At 36.8% G+C, this 20,771-nt stretch overlaps 2 protein-coding genes and 1 non-coding gene across 9 annotated transcripts; all 3 read left to right on the forward strand.

The window, feature by feature from the left end:
* The first annotated feature begins 3,184 nt into the window (after positions 1-3,184).
* On the forward strand, positions 3,185-10,021 carry LOC122303609 (benzoate transport protein-like). 6 transcript variants are annotated; one of them, XR_006240778.1, is made up of 5 exons: positions 3,185-3,675; positions 6,286-6,448; positions 6,879-7,630; positions 8,478-9,394; positions 9,536-10,021. XR_006240778.1 is itself a non-coding variant. In XM_043115449.1 (5 exons), the coding sequence occupies exons 1-4, from the start codon at positions 3,551-3,553 to the stop codon at positions 8,914-8,916; spliced, it is 1,479 nt and encodes a 492-aa protein (XP_042971383.1). In that variant the 5' UTR covers positions 3,185-3,550; the 3' UTR covers positions 8,917-8,937; positions 9,193-10,021. The 6 variants fall into 6 exon arrangements, 5 of the variants coding, with proteins under 5 accessions (XP_042971383.1, XP_042971384.1, XP_042971381.1 ...); XM_043115449.1 differs by having other exon boundaries at positions 8,478-8,937; positions 9,193-10,021; XM_043115450.1 differs by having other exon boundaries at positions 6,879-7,109; positions 7,275-7,630; positions 8,478-10,021.
* Positions 10,022-10,736: 715 nt separating this feature from the next.
* On the forward strand, positions 10,737-15,646 carry LOC122303610 (uncharacterized MFS-type transporter YwfA-like). 2 transcript variants are annotated; one of them, XM_043115454.1, is made up of 3 exons: positions 10,737-11,175; positions 12,635-13,383; positions 14,701-14,853. In XM_043115454.1, exons 1-3 carry the CDS (start codon positions 10,888-10,890, stop codon positions 14,711-14,713), a joined length of 1,050 nt encoding a protein of 349 aa, XP_042971388.1. In that variant the 5' UTR covers positions 10,737-10,887; the 3' UTR covers positions 14,714-14,853. The 2 variants fall into 2 exon arrangements, with proteins under 2 accessions (XP_042971388.1, XP_042971387.1); XM_043115453.1 differs by having other exon boundaries at positions 10,739-11,175; positions 14,687-15,646.
* A 1,768-nt stretch (positions 15,647-17,414) lies between these two features.
* Positions 17,415-17,499, forward strand: TRNAM-CAU. Its single transcript is given in 2 exon segments — positions 17,415-17,452; positions 17,464-17,499. It is a non-coding gene; the product is annotated as a tRNA-Met (tRNA).
* Positions 17,500-20,771: the final 3,272 nt, after the last annotated feature.

Here is a 20,771-nt window from a genome sequence, read left to right on the forward strand (position 1 = left end):
TGATATACACCAAGGCCAATTTATTGCCTCCTCTTTTGGCTTCTAGCAAGTCCTTCCTGAACATTTCATTAGCCTTCCCTTTTGCCAACCAGCTGGCCTTCTTGTCGGCCCACTCAAACTCAATTTTTTTGGGGGTCATGAGGGCTCACAGTGTGTCTTCTGTATTGATGAAGCTATCTATGCGGTCCATGAACTTCCGCAACGTCATGAGGTTCTTTCGCACCAACTCTTCCATGAACGTGTTTCTCGGCCAGGGTGATTTTCTCGTGTTGGTCATCTGTCGTCACTCATTCTCTATTGAACTAAGACAAGTACGCCTTTAGACTCTTGTTGCCGCTCTACTTGATTGTCAAGAGGTACGTTGCCGGTCGTCTCCTCTTTCTGGCTGCTATAAATTGTGTAAGGAATAAGCAAGCCTCCTCTTTGAATCCGTTGATAGACTCCAAGGGTAGCAACTGGAACTACCCCCTCGCTGAATTTTTCAATGTCAAGAGAAAAGCTCAACACGCTATCTCGCACAAGAATCCTTGAAGAGTCATGTGGGCTTTGAATATCTCCAAATGCTTAGGAGGATCCTTAGACCCCTTATACATCTCTATTTGAGGGACTTTAAACTTGGGTGGGAGTGGGGCTGCCATGATTACTGCGCTATATGGTTTGTCAGTGCTAGTGAATAGTTGGTCTACGAAGGATGATACACCCATCTTTTTGGCCATTTCTGCATAGTTGTCCATGAGCTCCCACAGCTCATGGTGCATATGCCTTCTTTCCTCTTCTGCTGCGTCTACCTCTGTAGCACTTCGTAACTCGGTGTGCTCATTCTAGCTTGGTCTTACGTCTTCCATTAGTTTTCCTTTTTCTCTTTGTAGAGCTTAGTTTTCCTGCTAGAGGCTTCGTACCTCTTTGGTAAGCTTCTTTATCACGTCCTCCATTTCAACAAGCCTTACCTCCATGTTTCTTGATGGTTCTTCCTGTCAACACGTGGTTTGTGAATTTGTTGTTGCTAGCATACAAATGACATGCTATTTGAGAGATCACAAAGACGACACCATTGTTGATGTCATGTTTGGTATCCTGGGAAACTTAAGAGTTCCTCTCGATGACCTACAAGATCCACTAAGATGAAGGCTTGGGGTGGTGTGGGACATCTCCAATATCTAAGTTAGGAAAATCTTTTTGTGAGGAGTGTGCTAGGAGAAAGTATTCAAGACAATGAGTACATGCAAAGATCAAAGCTTAAGATCCATTTAGGCGTTCCTATATACCTAATCATGGTGGTCCCTACTCATTGCTAGTAGATCGTCCAAGAGCGTACTGTACTAGTAGTAGGGTTCTCCTCTCTTATGTCAGTTGTCGCCTTGTATTGTTGTACGTGCGTCACTCCTTTTTTCCCTATTTATGTGGCAGGTGAGGGGGAGGTGTGCACACTTTCACAGTTACAGGAGTGAATGGACGTCCGGTTCTGATGTTGCATGCTAGTTCCTCCAGCCATTTAATGCAGCATGCCTATTGTCCATTGGTGTGGGTTATGGTTCAAGTAGGGGATGTGACTAGTCACCATATCTGATGGGCTTTCTTGGGCCTGGTTTGATGCTCTTTCCTTTGCAACTTTTGTGCTGGGGCTATCCATTGCCAGCTTGGGTCCCAAGGAGAATGAACCCGACGTGGCCCAATGTGAGAAATAAACCCCTCACCTGAGTTCAGTTGACGTGACATGGTTGGCCACCCTTCAATTGAACCCATATGCTTTGGCAACCACTAGTGGCTGAAAAAGGATAACTAAGTGACTACCCCTTCCTCGCCACCCACATGGTGGCCGACCCTTGGACCATCATAGGGTGGGTAGATTTGGGCACTTGGGATGGTTAGAGGTAAGGGTGTAACAGGTCCAGTTCAGTTCGGTTTTATACAAATTTTGAGATTGAGTCGGTATACACCGATTTTACATTTTCAAGAACCAATTCTAGACTGATTACTCTTCTAAACCGGTACTTATAGTTTTACCGGTTCCAGTCCGGTTTTCCAGTTTTAATAATTAATTAAAGAAAAATATAATTAATATATTAATGTATACTAATTAATTAAAGTAAAATATAATTAATATACTAATGTATATTAGTATTACTAATGCATTATGTATTTAACAAAAGGAATATGTTGAGAATTTTTTAGGCCATAAAGTGTAATTAATAAATATATATTTTATATTAATAACATATGATCAAACAAATATTTATATTTAAAATTAAAATTTTATATTATAAATTATAATATAAAATTATTTCATAAATAATTATATATATAAATTTCATGTATGATTATATATTATATATAAAAATTATATATAGAATATTTTATAGAATATTAAATTTTAATGATTATATATATATTTTTTAAATCCGTTTAATTTGATCTAGTTCGGTACCAGAAAGCCAAGAATCAAAATCATACAAGATTTAGTCAGTTTTTAAAATATAGGAATGGGTCGGTTGGTCCGGTTCGGGCTAATTCTCCAATTCAAACTTTCACCCCTTATTAGAGAGAGAGTCCATTTCCTTCGCACAATATTTTTATTTTTTATTTATTTTTGTATTTTTTAATTTAAAATTATTATTTTATATTTTATTATTATTTAAAATTTTTAAAATAAGAAAATGACTTAAACATGTGGTGATTGTCTAGGGTGACACGTGTATTTACTTACATAGGATAGATGAAATTTGTGAGGAAGGGAGTTACTTCTAAATTATTGCTAGGATGGAGTGTTAATCCTTAAAAAATGGAGCCATTTGTCATTTACCACTTACATTTAACGAATGTTTTGTAAATTGAAAATCATTTTTAGTAAAGTGATATATTCTATTCATAATTTTTTTTTTTTTTTTAACAAGAAGATATATCATATACTCCACTCATGTATTGATTGATACAAAATGAGTCTTAAATGAATTGTAAGGTTCGATTTGGCGTAGAAAATTCTTTTCTCACACTCAAAATTTTTATTTTATTATTATAATTTTTTTAAATTTATATATAAAATATAATAAATAATTTAATTTTTTTTTAATTTTTTTAAATTTTAAAATAATAATAATATTAAAATATAATATTTTAAATTAATATTTTAATAATTTAACTTAAAACGCAAAATTCTCAAATCTCAAAATTCCTAACCGAACTAAGAGTTACATATGCCGTCTGCAAGCCCCACCTCGAATCCGTAAGCCTTACAATAATGCCCGTGTTCTTCAGAACGTGCTTGTAGTTGTAAAATCTAAGAGAGATGCCAGATCCAAAAGAGGTGAAAAAACCTCCATTCATACACCAGATATAACTTACAGACAAACTTTCATGCAACTTGCTGCAACCTTTGACCTTTGGATTCAATCCCCCCTACAAACACGGAAGGGGAGGGTTTATACCTTGATATTTCCAGTCAATCTGTTCCTACCAGAGTCGACTACCCCAAGTTCACAACCGTTATCCAAAAAGCAAAGCAAAAAAGCAGAGGACTTTGATTGAAGCAGAGCACAGAGTCTTGAACATCAAGATGAAGGCGGAGACTATGACATTGGTTTTGGTAAATCTAGCGAGTATTATGGAAAGTGCTGATGAGAAGTTGGTGCCGGCGGTGTATAAGGAGTTGGGGGCTGCTTTGCACACAGACCCTACTGGTTTGGGCTAGGGGTGGGCAGCGGGGCCCCGGAACCCGCTGCCCCGCCCCGTTCGCCCCGCCCCCGCATAGGGCGGGGCGGGGCGCCCCGCACCGTAGGGGCCGGGGCGGGGGGCCCCGGCCCGTATCCCAACCCCCAGCGGAGGCGGGGGACGGAAACGGACCCCCCCCGGTCCGTGTTTCCCCCGCCCCGCATCTATATATATATATAATATAAATATATAATATATTATATATATTATATATATATAAGTTATATAAGAGAAACAGCGCCGTTTTGTGGTGGACAAAACGGCGCCGTTTAAATTAGTGGGTTAATAATAAAACCCACTAATTGAAACGGCGCCGTTTTGTCCACCACAAAACGGCGCCGTTTCTCTAAAGGCATTAACCCATAACCCAACCCCCCCCCCCCCCCCGATCCCCTGATTCCCCTCCCCTCCCCTCCCGAGTCCCTTCACAGCTTCACCCCCTTCGGCCTAATCCATTCGGTGTTCCCTCCTCCCACCGGCAACCAGTCCGGCCGCCGCACGTATTCCATCATCCATCTCTCTCGCACGACGCACGAGGCCGAACGCACGCCGCACGCCGCACGGTAACATTTCTCCTCCCCTTTTGATTTTCTCCGTTTGGTTATTATTTTTTATTTTTTTTTTAGTTTTGATCGGAGATTGGAGGTAGGATGGGGTTGAATCGGAGATGGAGGATGGGATTGTTTGGATTGTGTGCTGTGGATGTCTTCGGATTGTGTGATTGTTTGGATTCCCGATTGAATGGTTTGTTTTTTTTTTTTTTTTGTTAATTTCATTGTGATTCGGACCCCTAAATTGATTTAGGGGTTTCATGATTGAAACCCCTAAATCAATTTAGGGGTTAGGGTTTCGGATTGGAACCCCAATCCGAAACCCTAATTTTGATTTAGGGATTGAAACCTAAATCAAATTAGGGTTTCGGATTGGAACCCCAATCCGAAACCCTAATTTTGTATTAGGGGTTGAAACCTCTATCAATTTAGGGTTTCGGATTGGGGTTCCAATCCGAAACCCTAATTTTATTTAGGGGTTGAAACCTAAATCAATTTAGGGTTTCGAATTGGAACCCCAATCCGAAACCCTAATTTTGTATTAGGGGTTGAAACCCCTATCAATTTAGGGTTTCGGATTGGGGTTCCAATCCGAAACCCTAATTTGATTTAGGGGTTGAAACCTAAATCAATTTAGGGTTTCGGATTGGGGTTCCAATCCGAAACCCTAATTTTGTATTAGGGGTTGAAACCTAAATCAATTTAGGGTTTCGGATTGGGGTTCCAATCCGAAACCCTAATTTGATTTAGGGGTTGAAACCCCTAAATCAAAATTAAATTTTCATTAAAAAAAAAGTCACAAAGTTTATATATTCTAATTGAAAAGTTTTAAATGTATTTTTATCAGAGTTGCATTTTATTTTTATATTTTTTAGACGTTGGAATAGAGATAAATGATTGGACAAAAATTAAAAAATCTAAATATTATAATATTTAAAATAAATTTTCTTATTAAAGTGAAAATTTAATAAGATAGTTTTTTTAGTAAGATAGTAAATTTCGGAAAAATATATATTTTTCTGTCATAAATTATTATTTCTTTTGTCATGTGGTAAATAAACTATTTTTTTTTTATCATATATCTCATTTTCATATTTTTTAAACATCTTTCAAGATTTTAAAAAATTTAAAAATATACCAATATACTAATATTAATGTCAGTAACTATTAAGAATTGAATTTTATAAAATTAAATATATGAAAAGTAAAAATGAGAGAACAAAACTATGAAGCATATTATCAAGCAGTTTTTGTTTGGTGAGGGTGGTGATCAGTCTGGATTTGGACCACCTGGTAATTATTTTTTATTTTATTATTTTAATTTTTTTATATTCAATTCTATTTCATCGTTATTAATTTTAATATTAATTTTTGTAGTAACACATGAGATGTTTAGCACCTCTGCAACATAAAAATGTGTTCAAGCCCGGGCCGCCCCAACTGTCACACCTCTTGACTCAAAGACAAGCCACAGCTGACAAGCCTCTTTAGAATGATCAATTTTTAATGATTTGTAAAAATTTTGTATGCTAAAATTTGTAATGTTGATACAATGTCCTTTGGACACTTTTATGTTTGTAATTTTGTAATTGTTTAGCTTTTCAATTTTGTAATAGCTTAGTTATTATTATTAGTTTATTACGTATTAGACTCTTAGACATAACACTTTTTTTTTTCTTTTAAATTTCGGAAAATTTTTTTTTTCTTTTTTACCTATAATTTTATGGGCCCAAAATGGCCCATTGCTGAGATTTCTGGGCCCAAAATGGCCCAGAATTTGCTTCTGTGCTCAAAATGGCCCAGAATTTGCGTCTGGGCCGAAAATGGCCCAGAAATTGCCTCTGGGCCCAAGGCCCAGAAGGGGGGTGCGGGGGGCCGGACGGACTGGCCCCCCACCCCGTACCCCATCATGCGGGACGGGGTACCCCGCCCCCGCACACCGGTGGCGGGGGACGGGGTGGATTTTTCCCGTCCACCCCATGCCGGGGGGGGGGTACCCCGCACCGTATGGTGCGGGTAGCACCCCTAGTTTGGGCACACTAACTTTGTATCGATCCATAGTGCAGACTTCTTGTTACCCACTAGCAGTTTACCTGGCTCTACGCTACAACCGTGCCCACGTCATTGCCCTCGGCGCTTTTCTCTGGGCCACCGCCACGTTCCTCGTCGCCATCTCTTCCACCTTCTTCCAGGTATCTCTATGGAACTCCTCTGCTCGTGTTTACTGTTGATCTATACCCATCTACACTATCAACTAGTTCAGGAAATGGGCAAGATGGCTTGTTGATGTTTAATTAGATATTGGTACTTATTGATGCTTATCAAGAATTCAAAATAAAGGAAGTTAACTGGTAGCACATATAACGGATTGATAAAACCATGGATGATAGGGCGCCAAATAATATTTAATCGTTTTAAGAAAAATTATGGGAGAGGACTTGTGGATGTCCTAAGGGAAAGGAAATAAAGCCAATTGAAACAAAGCCCAGAGCGAAGGACTTTAAATAGATTCAGAGGGATGAAAATTAATTACCTTTTATTGCATTCCTTGATTTGGTATCAAAATTGACAATGTTCATTCAGCTGCATAGCTATTAAGAGTGGGATCATTTGTCTGATTAGGTAGCGGTGTCACGAGGTTTAAATGGAGTTGGGCTTGCCATTGTCATACCTGCCATTCAGTCTTTTGTCGCTGACTCAACTGACGTTAACAATCGTGGTACGGCTTTTGGATGGTTATACCTAACAGGAAAGCTCGGCTCCATAACTGGCGGGTTCTTTGCCGTACTACTAGCCTCAACATCATTCATGGGCATAACTGGCTGGAGGATTGCTTTCCTTGTAGTGGGAATTGTAAGTGTTATAGTTGGTATACTCCTCCGCATCTTTGCAAATGATCCGCACTTTCCGAAGAGTGATAGTGGAGCTAATGGTCGAGTGATTCATAAGCATTTTTGGTCAGATGTTAAAGAGCTAATTCAGGAAGCAAATTCAGTAATTAGAATACCATCTTTTCAGATAATTGTGGCTCAAGGTGTCTCTGGATCATTCCCTGGATCAGCTTTGTCATTTGCCCCTATGTGGCTGGAGCTTTTAGGTTTTTCCCATGAAAAGACAGCATTCCTTTGGACCATTCTAGTAGTTGGTGCTTCTTTTGGAGGTCTGTTTGGTGGAAGGATGGGGGATATCCTTGCTAAACGCTTGCCCAATTCTGGAAGAATTATCCTGTCACAAATAAGCTCAGCTTCGGCTGTTCCCTTAGCTGCAGTTTTGCTGCTAGTACCGCCTGATGATCCATCCTCTGCATTCATGCATGGGCTTGTCTTGTTCATTATGGGATTTTTTACATCCTGGGAAGCTGCGGCAACTAACAAGTACGTATAATTGATCAATTGTGTCTTCCTTTCCTGATCTCTGATTTAAGAAAAAAAAAAAAAAAAAGGCATTTTATTTTTCAGTGTCTGGTACCATTGGGTGGGGAACAAAAAGGAAGAGCTAGAAAAACCTTTTTCCTGATATAACAGCACAAAAAATAGACATTAGCACAAGAGATGTGCATGGGGCATGAGATGTATTCATAGCTCAATAACAGTGTCATAGGTGATAATTTTGAAGAGGGAAGCTGATAATATTACCGTTCACAAAGTTGCTCCATATGGTAAGTGTTACTGCAACTGGTTGTATCACCAATTAATCCAGATCTGCCCCTCAGAATATGACAAGATGTCACCAGAGCTTGGTGCACCATTGTTCAGTCTTGAGGACTAGAGGGAAATTGATTTTTATGGTTTACTAGTTTGGATAAGCCACTTCTGTTAGAAACATCAATTAAACATTTTCTCAGTGATCATTTATTTAGACGCTCTTTTGGGTGCTTAATGAAAATTTGTCAGCTTTGTCAAACCTAACTTAATATATTCTCAATGAAAGTTTTTTGGTCTTGAATGGACCAAAAATAATATAGCTGTAATCTTCAGCTTAAAAAACATTTACTTCACTGACTTCTTTTCCAGAAGCTTGGACAAGTTGTAATTAGAATAATCTTGACTTATAAAAAAAAAAAAGAATCATCTTGACTGAATTTGTAACTTTAGAGAAGACATCCTAGGAAAGACCTCAATGCCTTTATTTTTTTTTAATAGGGAAACTTTAACTGGAACAATTACAATTGAAATTCATTTATACTACCAACTATTTTTTGAATGTAAACACTATAGACAGTCCAATATTTGCAGAGATAGTCCCTGAGAAGTCTCGTACAAGTGTCTATCCTTTGGATCGAACATTTGAGACAATACTAGCGTCATTTGTGCCCTATGTAGTTGGAATTTTGGCTCAGCACGTTTATGGTTATAAACCAATTCCAAAAGGGTCATCAAACTCTGCAGACGCTGAAACAGATAGACAGAATGCTGCATCACTTGCCAAGGCACTCTACACAGCAATTGGCATTCCTGCGGCAATCTGTTGCTTTATCTATTCCTTGCTGTATTGCACATATCCAAGAGACTGTGATCGGGCAAGAATGGTTGCCTTGATAGAATCTGAAATGCAGGTGCTTGAGGTACCTCCATCAAGCGAAATTGACATTGCTTATGAAGGGGAGAACAGCCTTGACTTGGATGATAATGATGATGAGTCATCTCTGCTTTCACGTTAGCTTCCACTCAAATTTGGATATGTAAGGAACTCAAATAATACAAAGCTTCCTGGGCACACAAAATTGTTAATTGCTCAAGAAGTTCCTACGAGTTATTTCCGAAATAATATTAGTTATCATACTATATTTAGTCACAAACTTGTAATTGAATCTTATTTAGAGATTTAGGATTGGTAAAACGTGCAAAAATATAGGCATATTTAGTGGTATTGTTCAGTTTAGAGTGCATTGCATTGATGCTAACCATGGAAGTTTAAATGGCTTTTCTGAGAGCAGCCAGATGCAGTTCTTTTCATGACTGTTCTGCTTCTTTCGCCTTTGCTTTCGCAATTTACCTTGGCATGGCACTCCTCTCCAGAAAGAAAGATAACTAGCATCGACAGAAAATTACACACACAATCAATCAAGTTAAGCATACTCTTCACTACGCATGGCTGAGAAGTGCGGACAAATTATGATGAGGATCATCCTGATCAGAGTATGAACTTGTATTAAAGTACAACAGGGATTATTTTCAAGTGAAGCATGGGCAACTATGCAGTTTCAGTTTGGATTTATGAAGTTACAATTATAATGTCTCTCTAAAATTTTCATTGATATGTAAATGTCATTTTTGCAGAGATAGTCCCTGAGAAGTCCCATTATCTATGTTTAAGATGAACCATTTGAATCCATGCTAGCATAATTTGATCCTGCAGTGGCCTCTCGGGATTCTGGCTCAACATGTTTGTGGTCGTGAACCGAATGTGCAACAAACTTCAAACTCTGCAGGTTTTGAAACAGATAAGAGAGAATGCGCAAGCACACACTCTTTTCTCACAAAGAGATTGTACGAGTCTAGTAAAATTTACAAAGAACAATGAAATACATCCAAGTTGTTCTGTCTGACTTGGCTCAATACAAGTGTGGTTTATAAGATGAACGAAGGCCCAAAGCAAATACTATTAATTCTTGTATGAACTAGATCGATGGTCCGGGAGGTATATTGAAATGGGTATTTGAGTATATACGTGTAAATATGAATGGTTAATTCACACATGTTTAAGTAGTCACATTAATCATAGAATCGGCCCCCCTATATAACTGATCAGACTTTCCACATGTCTATTCCCGGATATATTTTGTTTGATATATGAGATGGGAGTTTCGAACCCGGATTTTTCTTTCCTTTTTGAGACATAGAAATGACAACATATATATATAGTAACTGTGCTCGAAAAATAGGGCATGTATGTCAAACACAAACATTGATGTCTATTATATGCCATATCTCAAGTTTTGGTGCTTAGTGCAATCATGGGAGCATACAGCTTAATTTTAGGAGCTTTAAAGTCCCTATCAATCCTACGGAAAGTTATGCGAGTGAGAGTGAAGAAACGAATATACAAGTTTGGATCAAGCGACCAACTTTCCAAACAAAAGAAAAGGCTAATTCGGGAATTTTATACTCTTTTTATCTAAAAATAATAATGGTTAAAATTAGAAATAAAATTGCAGAGACTTCTATTATTTATCCATTAAATTAGACTTATATCTCATGAAACTGTCATTAAAAGGAAAATTAATCGTAAGGCACTCATATACATCCCATGCCATAATGGTCAATTGTTCATATAGAATTCTTCTAAATCCTTCACATATTTTTCAGTTAATGGCTAAGATTTTGCTATATCAACCACCGAAATTATTATTAATTCTATATTTAATAATATTATACTTTAAATATGGTAACTATTTTCTTGGAAAAAATGATATATAGAAAATTACCTTCTTTATTACACACTACACGTCATCCTCTTCCTCCAAGTTAAGAGTCAACTGTAAGCTTTCAACCATCTCTCTCTCTCTCTCTCTCTCTCTCTCTCGCAAAAACGGAGGAAGAGAGTCTCATTGGTAAACAGCTCTTCCACGGTCAAAAAGAAGGATTAGAAGGATTCTTGTGCTCGAAAACTGAGGAAAGAGAGTTAGAAAATGAAATCCGAGACTCTGACGCTGGTGCTGGTGAATCTGGCGAGTATTATGGAGAGGGCCGACGAGTCACTGCTGCCCGGGGTGTACAAGGAGGTCGGGGCCGCTCTTCACACCGACCCTACTGGGCTGGGTTCCCTCACCCTGTTTCGATCCATAGTTCAGTGCTCTTGTTACCCACTCGCCGCTTACCTTGCTATGCATTACAACCGTGCCCACGTCATTGCTCTTGGCGCTTTTCTCTGGGCCGCAGCCACCTTTCTCGTTGCCATCTCTTCAACCTTCTTCCAGGTCTCCCTCTCTCTCTGTGAAATTTTTTTGGTGTATGTATTTGTGAGTATGTTCGTTTAAAATGTGGTGTTGTAATATGGTGGATATGGTTGACGTAGGGAACAGATCCCGTATATATATATATTTATTTATGAACAGTCCAGGTGATTTTATTGGGTTAGGTTTGGGTTTATATATCGGATTATGTTCATGTTACTGTGTCCGTATCTATGCCTCCCATGAAATGGGCTTGGTTTAGTGGTAAGATCGGGTGGTTAGTTTTTAGACTTTGTATGATTCCTGCGATGAGCAATACATTTTACATTCTGAGAAGAGAACTTACACATTTTAATTTAAATTAGAGTTTTCTAAAATGGGCTAATTCTCAGTCTGTGTAATCTCTTATCAATTTTAGCTCAAAATGCTTTTACAAAATGAGTTCTTTATTTTTACGTCGAAGGTAGGGTAGAGTCTGATTCAAACTTAAAAACACCACCTGTTTGACATCATCTCTTTTGATAACATGATGAATTATTGTTTTGTATAGGAAAATTAGATTAATATAAATGAAAAGGTACAATAGCAGGGGTGGGATACCCCAACTAACATCCCGAACCAAAAGTTGATCATTTAAATACTTCTTATGGATGAACGGTTACAGAAGGCAGAGAGAGAGAGAGAGAGAATTTCTGTTTTCTTAGCATTTTTAGGGTAAAGTTATGATCTCCAGCAAAATCTCCCAAATGGTGACGTGAAGACCAAAGCATTTGTTTATATCCTAAAATATAGCATTACATGTTCAGCGAAGAGTAATGTTATTTTCAGAGCTATAGTTTTTATCATCAAAGCAAAGAAATTATCTGAATTTGCTCACTCATAACAGTTTCTCCTCTGATTTCACGATTCCCTGAGGAAAAAAAGTACCATTAACAATGAATGAACTGAATGACAGTTGTCCCAAATGCCTTTCTAGATTTTTGAGATGAAACCGTATATTTGGTTTAAGTCTTGGATTACATTGCTGCATGTCAAATGTTGTGATGTTTTGATGCTGAGTTTTACTTAATCCTATAAAGATATATATAGTTTTAGACACATACACACACCATAAGAGCTAAACTATATGACGGATTCCTGAAAGAACAGTTAGAAATTAGACAACAAAAATGAAACATTATGATATATGAGAATTACACATATCAAGTGCCATATGTGCTTGTATTTTATTCATGAAGTAACATTTTATCATGAATTACATATGAATGTAAGAAACTTCAAATATCAAGCCTAATGAAAGAATTTCAGCATGTGATGAAGGAGCTTGAACTTATAACCTGGATGGCGGGTAATAAAGTCTTCCTGTTTATTCTGTTTGATGCATTTGCAGTTCCTGAAAAGAAAATGCTGACAAAAGAACCTCTGTTATCATTGACGTGCTGGATAAATAACTTAACATTAGTTGTCTGTTTTGGTCATATAGGTGGCAGTTTCAAGAGGTTTAAATGGGATTGGACTTGCCATAGTGACGCCTGCTATTCAGTCCCTTGTTGCTGACTCAACTGAGGATAGCAACCGTGGTACTGCTTTTGGATGGCTACAATTAACAGGAAACTTTGGCTCCATAATTGGTGGGCTGTGTTCTGTATTGATAGCATCAACATCATTCATGGGCATCCCTGGTTGGAGAATTTCTTTCCATCTGGTTGGACTAATAAGTGTTGTGGTAGGAGTTTTGGTCCGCCTTTTTGCCAACGACCCAAACTTTTCCGACACTAATAGAGCACAAGATCGAACTCAACGTAAGCCTTTTTGGTCAGAAATTAAAGACCTAATTAAAGAAGCAAAGTCTGTGATCAGAATCCCATCTTTCCAGATAATTGTGGCTCAAGGTGTCTCTGGATCATTCCCTTGGTCGGCCTTGACTTTTGCCACCATGTGGTTAGAGCTTATAGGCTTCTCCCATAAAACAACAGCATTCCTTTGGACACTCTTTATAATTGCTGGTTCACTTGGGGGTCTGTTTGGAGGGAAAATGGGTGACTTGCTTGCAAAACGCTTTCCCAATTCAGGGAGAATAATCCTTTCACAGATAAGCTCAGGTTCTGCCATTCCTTTGGCGGCCATCTTGCTGCTGGTATTGCCTGATGATCCATCCACAGCATTCATGCACGGACTGGTCTTGTTCATTATGGGATTGAGCATCTCCTGGAATGCTCCAGCTACTAACAAGTACGTATTCTAGACCCATTAGATCCTCGTTCCTCGTGTCCAAAAACTAACAAGGTATTCAATTTTTTGTTTTAGAGTTGGGTGGTAGTAATTGGAAGAGCAACAAAACCCATTGCTTAATTTAATGTCACAAGCACAATAATGCACATGAAATATGCATTGCATGCATCTAGAATTCAATATAGCCATCCTAGGAAATTTCTAATATTAATATAGTCAATAATTTAAGATTAGTGTCCCCTAAGATAGATGGTTGAACATTACTATGGTACAATTGAATTGAAGAGTGGAATCAGTTGCTCTATCGGATTTGTTAGTGGAGCTGGCTGCTGTGCTGCTGCGTTTCGGAGACACTGAGTGACAGGTTAAATCTAGAATGACCGTTTTTGTCAAAAGTACAGTGTAATCAGTCTGGAGCAGCATATATCAGTCTTGCTCTTTTGAACACATGGGAAGTAGAGATGTTTCTTTGAAAAAAGAACTGTTCACTGCCATACCTGTGCTTTAATTTGAACAATATTTGATTGTGAAGTATTAGTGCTGTCTGAAAAATTAATAGATCATTGTAGGCAAGGTAAAACTTTACAAAAGGATTCAAAGAATGATATGCAGAACCATCTAACCTAAAGGAGGCAGCCAAAGGTAGAGACCTGAATGGGCTTCCACTTTGAGACTCTTAAGCACGCATGCCGTAGGTAGCATGTTAGAGCTTGAAAGATAATGTAGGGCAGTTTACCACAGGAGCCTTAGTCTATTGGTTGTGTTAGTAGTAATTGAACCGGAGGATTCTAGTTGACTCTATTTGCTACATTTCAAGTTATGCATCTATATACATGTTTCAACGAACTCATTTGCATGTGTGAGGCCTTTTTTTTTTGGGCACGGGGGAATTGATTACATATTAGTCATAAAATAGAGCAACCAATCTATTCCTCAACTAGATTTTTCTACTTATTTTCCCTAGACATGACATCTTTTCACCAAAAATGACACCCCTGTATGGATGAAAACTTGTAATAGGCATGATGTGAAGAGGTAAAACATACTCTTCATTGCACTTCTTTCCATGGCCCATAAGTTTCCCCAAGTTATGGGTGGAATCAGGCTAAACTTAACACTTCCTAGGGAAGACTCAAATAGTGATTCCTTTGCACACATGGGTACTGCTGCTATAATAAAATCCTCAATGTCGTGTTCTGTAGTGATGCAGGCCAGACTTGTGAAATTAAAAATGAACTGAGTAAATTACAATATGTATGCCTCTAGTTTTCTAGTTTGCTTTGATATGTAAACGGTGCAACAGTCCCATATTTGCAGAAATAGTACCTGAGAAGTCTCGAACAAGCATCTATGCTTTGGATCGATCTTTTGAGACCATATTAGCATCATTTGCTCCCCCCATAGTTGGGATTTTGGCTCAGCATGTTTATGGTTATAAACCAGTTCCAAAAGGATCATCAGATGCTGTAGAGATAGAAACAGATAGAGAGAATGCCGTGTCACTTGCCAAAGCGCTCTATACTGCAATTGGTGTACCAATGGCAATATGTTGCTTCATCTACTCCTTCCTCTATTGCACATACCCAAGAGACAGGGAACGGGCAAGAATGCAGGAGTTAATTGAGTCGGAAATGCAACAGGTAGAGGGAGATAATCCTCCTTCAAGAGAAGAGTACTCTGAAATTCATGTTTCAGAAACAAAAGAGCTGAACAAGGAAAGAAGTGACATCAACATAGATTTCAGAGGAGATGAAGGTCTTGATTTGGACGATAATGATGAGAAGTATTTGCTTTCCCATCAACTAACATTCTCAAAAATGGGAGAATAATAAATCAGTTCAATCAGAAGCTGATTCAAATGATAAAGAAGCTTCACCAATACAGTACGTCCATTAGGGTTCTCAGTTGATGGAGATCCGTTCAAGTTCACAAGCAAGAGATATTTGCATGTCATAGTCACTCGTGGGTTAATTTACTGGGTATGTAAGAAAAAGTAAGTACCGTGGCAAATATATCATTGGTTTAACTTTATGATCTCTATCTCATGACTATACCCTTTTTTTTTTTCTTGTAATATTCAGCAATGTTATTGTAGTTACTGACGAGGAAATTATCTTTATACAGATTCAAAACACATTTTGAATCATAAGGTTTGGTGCAGATTGTAGTCGTTTTTACTCGTGACATAAGATGTGAAATTTTGCTTCAGCATAGCTTTGTATAAAATGCTGTCACCAACTTTACGAGGTTGGCATTTGGTTGAGGAGGGGTTTCCCAAAAGGATGTTGAGTTGAGTTTAGATGAAAGTTGAATAAAATATTATTAAAATATTATTTTTTAATATTATTATTATTATTATTATTTTGAGATTTAAAAAAATTGAATTGTTTATTATATTTTGTATTGAAATTTGAAAAAGTTGTAATGATTAGATAAAATGAGTTTATAAGAGTTTAGGGTCCAAACTGGCTAGGCATCCTTCCCAAATGAACTGAATTTGAATTCATTCTGACTATTACATGTGTTTGGAATAAAAATGAAAGAATTGATTAATAATTCGTATGGACCGGCCAAAAAGTGACCAAATCACGTCAATACTTTCTCTTACATGCTTACATATCATGATTGTCGTTCTAATAGCTTGATAAAATAAATCTAATGTTGTTGGGTCGTTGTGAACTCTGCAAGTTTGCTGCCATGAAATACCTCAAATCCCAGCTAAAAGCTGTTCCCAACATTGGTACAGGATGCTTATCTTAAAATTAAAAAAGAAAAAGAGAAAAAAACATTGTTACCGGATAGTTTTCTAACTTGGTGTGATCTAAGTGAATGGTTTGCCTTTTCAAAATTCTCATTTCATCATTATAACTTTTTCAAATCTTCATATAAAATATAATAAATAATTAAACTTTTCAAATTTCAAAACAATAATAATATTAAAATATAATATTTTAATATTTCATCTTAAAATTCAAAATTTTTATCTTACTACCAAACCATACCTTATAGTAATTTTGAACGAGTCGGAGGCAATATAGAATTAAATGAAATCCCATTCAAATTTTTGTGTGTAGTCGAAAAGCTTGCTCCATACACTTGTTATACATTGCGTTCAAGTACCCTTTTCTCCGCATGCTATTCCGAAAACACTATCCATCCATTTCCCAAGCATAATAAGTGAACAAGAGCATCCATATTGGCTTTATCAAAGTCATCTTCAAAATTTCATAAAAAATACAAATTTTTCATAAATTTAAAATCTTTCTATCCATAATCCCACATTGGATTAGTTATTAGATCCATCAAAATAATAATATAATATTATTTTTTAATAATAATATTTTTTTTTCATATTTTGCAATTAAACCTTGTATATGTACATTAATAATTTAATTTGATATTTAAATTATTAATTTCTAACTAATTTTTTTCCTCAATCTAATTACCAACGAACACATTTTACCAACTATTCTTTTACATCCACACACACACAATTATATATATATAAATATATATATATATATATATATATATATATGTGTGCTTGTTTAATAAACACTTCCAGTCACAAATCGTATAAAAGATTTCCATTGATAATAATAGAGCAGATGAAGATATAGATGAGGATAAGATGGAACAATCCATGAGTGCTGCATTTGCGGCTACTGCCCACACGATGAAAACAGAAAGGAGAGAGATGAAATAAAATAAACCGATTGTGTATTAAAATTACAATAAAATATAAGGATAAATGTGTAACAGTAGTCCTTCAAATTTGAAGGAAATGGAAGAATCATTGTAGTTCAAAACTTGAGATAAAAGCCTTTATTAAATTCAATGCAGGTCAATTTTATCTATATTCATCAAATTTTAAAGATGCATGGACTTCTCAAACCAATGCCAGTGATCTAACAAAGAAGGGTTCAAACATGGAACTTTGCATTGTGAAGAGGGTGATATTAGTTCGCAGAGGGATATGTTTCTCGAGAATAGTGGTGAAATTACCATACGACAGACTTTACAGCACCGATGGGGTGGTGGCGCAGTTGGCTAGCGCGTAGGTCTCATAGCTTCTGAGTGATCCTGAGGTCGAGAGTTCGAGCCTCTCTCACCCCATCTTTTTTCCTCTCTTGTTTAACAAAAAAAAAAAAATTAAAATGCCACCTCGCAAGTTGTGCTAGGAAATTTCCTCATTTGTTTGGAATCTGTCGGTACAGCTCGATCTGTCTGCTCAATTCATTACTGACTTATTTTGAGAGAGTCTAACAACAAATTTTTTAGCTTAAAATACGAGATATATAATCGTTCTTATATGGATTTTAAAGAATAATAAAATTGTTGCTTAATACATTCCTACACAACTTGACATGTGAGGGATAGAGACGCGTCCTTCAATTTGTTCTATATTCTATATTAATCTAATATTTTAATTTGTTCTATATTTTCTCCTTGACTTCCCCACATGTACACATATATAAAAATACATCAGCCATTTTAGAACATTGAAGTGAGACTGTACTTCCTGGTCATTAAAGTTTCATGCTTTTAAATAAAGATATTTAGAAATAAGTCCATCTTTTTCTTCGTTGCCTTTTTTATCTCCTTGACATATCGATCGCTTCATGTGCTTCCCCGACAGGTTCCCTAGCTGCAAAGCAAAAATATTCACGCGCGTACACTTCCTTCAGTTTGCAAGGCCTGATATATATGAAGTGGTTTTGAGTTGGGATAGAGTTTGGGAGTGGAAGCACAATGAGAAAAGATGGATTTCTTGGGCTGATGACACAGATAATGACTGATTTATGCCACCAATTGTCTCATCTAAAGCAACTCTCTGAGGTGAAGTTCGAGCAGTATCGTTGTCGCCAAAAATTAACCAACCTCATGGTATAAATACGATCTCGGATTATTGCCATGCACTCTTCATTAGAAAAGAAATGTGAGGTGAATCCTTTTCTCTTTAAACAAATATGAGGTGACTCTATTTCCTTAACCCATATTTAGTCTAAAAACCTCAATATCTTAACACTATATATATAGTGGGAGACAGAATATCAATGGTCCCAATCCTAATTGATGAAGGTTCGTATTCAAAGCTATTTCCTATCCTTTTCATTCATCGGCTGGTACTGAATGGTATTACCAATCAATAAAGTGATAGTCTCATAGGTAGGGATTCATTAATTTTGCTTAGTAATTTGCCATCTAGTGTTTGAAGTCACATGTATACTATTCACCTTTCAAGAGATGCATCTTATATTTCTAGCCTACTTTTCACCCACTGAAACATATATAGAATGAACAGCCATGCACTGACTACTTCCTAACAAGTTGAAAAAGATAACATTCAATCACTGTTTTTTTTTTTATACAACAACAATATTGTATAGTACTGTATTTTTATTAGGCTCATGATTGACACTTTGAACTATTATATTGGTATCTTCTCAGCCTTAATAATTACACAACCCAAGATGGTGGGCAATACTATTCCTACCACATTGTTGGTCTACTCTCATTACTCGAAAACATTGCTGCTTATAATGAATGTCCCACCAGTCTTTATATTTCTTTCATCGGTCCAAGACAGATCAAAATCACATCCAATGGGAACACAAACGACAGAACATTCGTTTGGTTAAAATCCAAAAGTCTCTTAATGATTGCAGTGGGGGAACCTTTTTACCGGTCGGCACGGAATTACAAGATGATCTTTGAGTTAAAGTCAGAGAAACCAAAAGAGCCAAAAGACAATTATATATAGAGGATTGTCTGCATACTTACAAAGGCGATGCGGGACTTTCAGATTCTAACCAGCCTTGGGCATAAATTTCCACACCGGCGTGCTCCACAGTAAGAATATTGTGGCTGTGGATGTAACTCTTCCTGCAGATCAAGCCAGAAACCATGACATGGATTGTTGACACAATGTTAAGGAGGGCCCTACAGCCTTGGATCCCCCACATCTGGTGGGTCCCCAAGTCTCATATATGCGACGTGGGCAGCATCTACTAGGGTTGCGGTCTACCAAACAGAGCTGTAGTAGTATTATATTAATTATTTTTTTCAAAGCAAAATTTCATAAATTTAGTAGTTGTGGATGCACCAAAAGTCAAGTATTTCAACTCTAGGTCTCCCGCACAGGCTCACAGCATGTCATGCTTGCCAGATCATGATCATGAAGCCGATGGCTTGGAATTAAGACGACGGTGAGTCAGACACCGAGTCAAACGGCACATAGCCCCTAAGTTTGTACTTTTTTTTTTTTTTGAGTTCTTGTCTTGGGATAAGGGTATGATCATATTATATATTGTGACATGGATTTAAGTCAAATGGCATTTTAAATTGCAATGCAATGGCCTAAACTGCTGGTTGGTCGCAATCTGAATGCTGGTTTCCACTCCTTTATTAGTGCATTTCTTTGCTTTGCTTGGTTCTTTGGGTATGCAGACATTTCTCAAAGTCTTCGGTCCCATGCTTTAGAGATAAGTCGACGACCCTATGACTTTGAGCTTTCTTTGTTTAGAGAATTTCGTATAATTTGATTAAAACTAATGCAGATGATGATAAACCAGCTTATTGAAATCAATACATTGTAAATGGGAAGACATCACAATGTTGTAATCTATGAATAAAGCCATTCATGATCTTTTGTGAATACAACTATACAAGTGATTTTATACAAAGTCAAGGGTAAATTCCTTCAATCTATTAGTGGCTGTTTTGTTATCCTAGTGTTCCCTAGTTCTCTTTTCTTTTGTTTTGCCTTTTTTCCCCTTCCTTTTCCAAATGGTACAACTTGTTTTGTTGTTAACTTCTTGTTGTTCTCAAATCTATCAAACGTTGGTTGATAGAATATTCCAGTATGTTTTTAGATTTAGAGTATCATTCTGATCTGTTTGATTCACGGGTCTGCATGCAGACTTCCAATCTCGATTGCCTAATTGCAGAATGTGATCTCAAAAATTAATAGGTTGGTGATGTGTAACCAAAAGATCATAATTTGATTAGGAATGCCAATAGCAATAAAAATTTTAAGTCAAATCATAAATAAGGTATCAAACAATAAAATTATAAATTGTAACCCGGCCTACCAATATTCCCACCGCCATATTATATAACAGTCTTAACCTCAAAGAGTCAAATTAATTTTGAAACTTATTATTATAGATTGAATTGATAGCCCGATTTTTCATATATATGAGTTCTGCTATGTATGTACATACAATCGATTTTGCATATTCAATATGTATTTCACTGATGTAATTAATCAAAATAATTATTTTTTATTAAAAAAATAACATAAATAATCACATTAATTAAATGCGTAAGGAATATCTGTATAAATTTTTTCTTTCCATATATATTGACCTAACTTTTTCCTACAT

The sequence above is a fragment of the Carya illinoinensis genome, chromosome 3 (genome assembly GCF_018687715.1).
Source record: "Carya illinoinensis cultivar Pawnee chromosome 3, C.illinoinensisPawnee_v1, whole genome shotgun sequence".
In the NCBI taxonomy this organism is placed as follows: domain Eukaryota; kingdom Viridiplantae; phylum Streptophyta; class Magnoliopsida; order Fagales; family Juglandaceae; genus Carya; species Carya illinoinensis.